At 40.4% G+C, this 1,975-nt stretch overlaps 1 protein-coding gene and 1 long non-coding RNA gene across 4 annotated transcripts in view; one reads left to right on the top strand and one right to left on the bottom strand.

The window, feature by feature from the left end:
- The window catches only part of pdzrn3b (PDZ domain containing RING finger 3b), a 95,249-nt gene that overhangs the window by 6,900 nt on the left and 86,374 nt on the right, over window positions 1-1,975 (bottom strand). For all 3 annotated transcript variants that reach the window (XM_032513546.1, XM_032513545.1, XM_032513547.1), the window contains one exon: window positions 1,532-1,616. In XM_032513546.1, the coding sequence (XP_032369437.1) occupies window positions 1,532-1,616 (85 nt within the window). The remainder of the gene's footprint in view (window positions 1-1,531; window positions 1,617-1,975) is intronic.
- LOC116687861 (uncharacterized) overlaps window positions 1-1,975 on the top strand; it is a 5,687-nt gene that overhangs the window by 1,979 nt on the left and 1,733 nt on the right. The window contains exon 2 of the long non-coding RNA XR_004331649.1: window positions 546-554. This is a non-coding gene — a long non-coding RNA (uncharacterized LOC116687861). The remainder of the gene's footprint in view (window positions 1-545; window positions 555-1,975) is intronic.

Consider the following 1,975-nt stretch of genomic DNA (forward strand, 5'->3'; position numbering starts at 1 on the left):
ATGTGTGTGCAATTCAGGCCTGTGTGTAATAACAACAGAGTGGAAATTCTAATTTCCCCTTATGGGATTTATAAAATTGTTATTATTTAAGGTGCCACTAGTTCTTCAAAGTAGCCTATCAACTTTACGCCAATGACAAAAAGCCAGACAAGAAAGCAAATAAACGGAACTCTCAAAACGTCACAAAACAAATCTTCTGAACCGCTAAAAATCTAAGTATGTTCACTGAATTACGCAAAAGGCAACTATTTTAACATGACTAACTATCTAGTCCCCTATACAGGCATCCTTTTATTATTTTTTAACTATTCTTGTGCGAATTTGAAACATTAGGATCTATACTCAGTGACAAAGCATTTAAGGAAAATGATCCAAAGCAAGCAGAGTATCACTGGATCATTTGTCAGCCATTCTTTTCTAAGACCTTCTGTGAGGACCCTGGGGTATGTCATGCTGCACATCTGCTATTAGCAGCCCAGAACTTCACCTTTCTGGTCTCAGCCTTAAATAACTCCTCCATAGATATTATTAATGTCAAGCAGTAGGTGGCTGGTGTTTAATTGGAGGGGGTGTCAGGGTTGGCGGAGGTCACCGAAGGAGCACAACGGAGGCTTGATCGTGGCCTCATCCCGGCATCATCAGATTCATCACTGCAGACCTATTATCTGTGCCGTCTAATTATCCACCAGCCGAGGAAGACTTATTAGGCCTTGTCACTTATAAGTAATGATGTCACTATTGTGCATCTGCTGCAACAAACCAGCAACTCGATTCCTGTCTGGCCTGCACTCAGTGTCTGCATGTAGAGAGAGTGCCCCATCAATAACTGAGATTTATCAGGGCTTGTGACAATCAAGGCCATTGGACTGGAGACACAGAGGCGACCTTGGGTCTGCTTATGTAGCAATGATGCACTGCTGTCTGAATGTAGCTCTTCATTAAGTATGTGTACATACACACTAACATTCTGCTATTATTTAGAATTTTCTACAGGTCATGTAAACAGCGTATTCATTTTGGATATTCCGAATAAGGACTTTTCCCAATTTTGCATTTTCCAATTAAGACGTGGGATATGCAGGTATTATTCAGGTTTTAGAAACATTCTTTGGACATGTAAACCGCGCATTTGGAATATGCTTCTTAACCTGGATTTTTACCGGTAGAGATGTGCAGCCAAAAGAAAAGAAGGAGACCCACAGCCACTTTTAAATATTATGAAAAACTTGGGAAGCAACAGGTTTTTGGGCATGAAAAAACTTTGCAACACCAAACTTTTCAAGAAGCTGGTTATAAGAAATGAAAGAGGGACGCTGTGTTCACAAGTCTGCCACCGGTGGAAAAAAAAATCATATTTTGCACAGCTACATGTAAATGGGAATATTAGTGGAATATTCACTTTCATTAGCCAAGTTAACAGCTCAGTGGGAAAAATGTATTTTTTTCGGAATAAGGGAAAAAACCTGAATTTTACATGTAAACGTAGTCATGGAGAGGAGAGTGGAGAAGAAGAAAGGGGGTTAATGTTTACCTCATATTCAAGCTCCTCACGCTCTATGTCCTGCTGCATCACCTCCAGGAAGTCATTGGGGTCAAAGTATGCATGTGGAGGATGCCTGAGAAAGGAAAAAGAGTGTAAGATACTGGAAAAGAGTTGAATTTGGAAAGAAAAAGAAAATCCTTTACTAACACATTTGTCAATCTGGATATAATTTTGCCCCCGGAGTGTGAACATGAAATGAGAAGGAAAGAGGAAGTAATAAGAACTCAATGTAGAAATCACTCTTGGATCAGATATATTGAAGCTACATCCTGAGGCTAGTCACAAATTAACATGCCGTGTTATTAATTTGACTCAGAAATCAATTACAGGAATCACACTCATTTATTAAACGGCGACTGCTGCTGCCACAAGATGGAAAATTTAGCCAGCGCTGCAGGGCTGCACGCACACGCACACGCACACGCACACGCA

The sequence above is a fragment of the Etheostoma spectabile genome, chromosome 4 (genome assembly GCF_008692095.1).
Source record: "Etheostoma spectabile isolate EspeVRDwgs_2016 chromosome 4, UIUC_Espe_1.0, whole genome shotgun sequence".
Taxonomy (NCBI): Eukaryota; Metazoa; Chordata; class Actinopteri; order Perciformes; family Percidae; genus Etheostoma; species Etheostoma spectabile.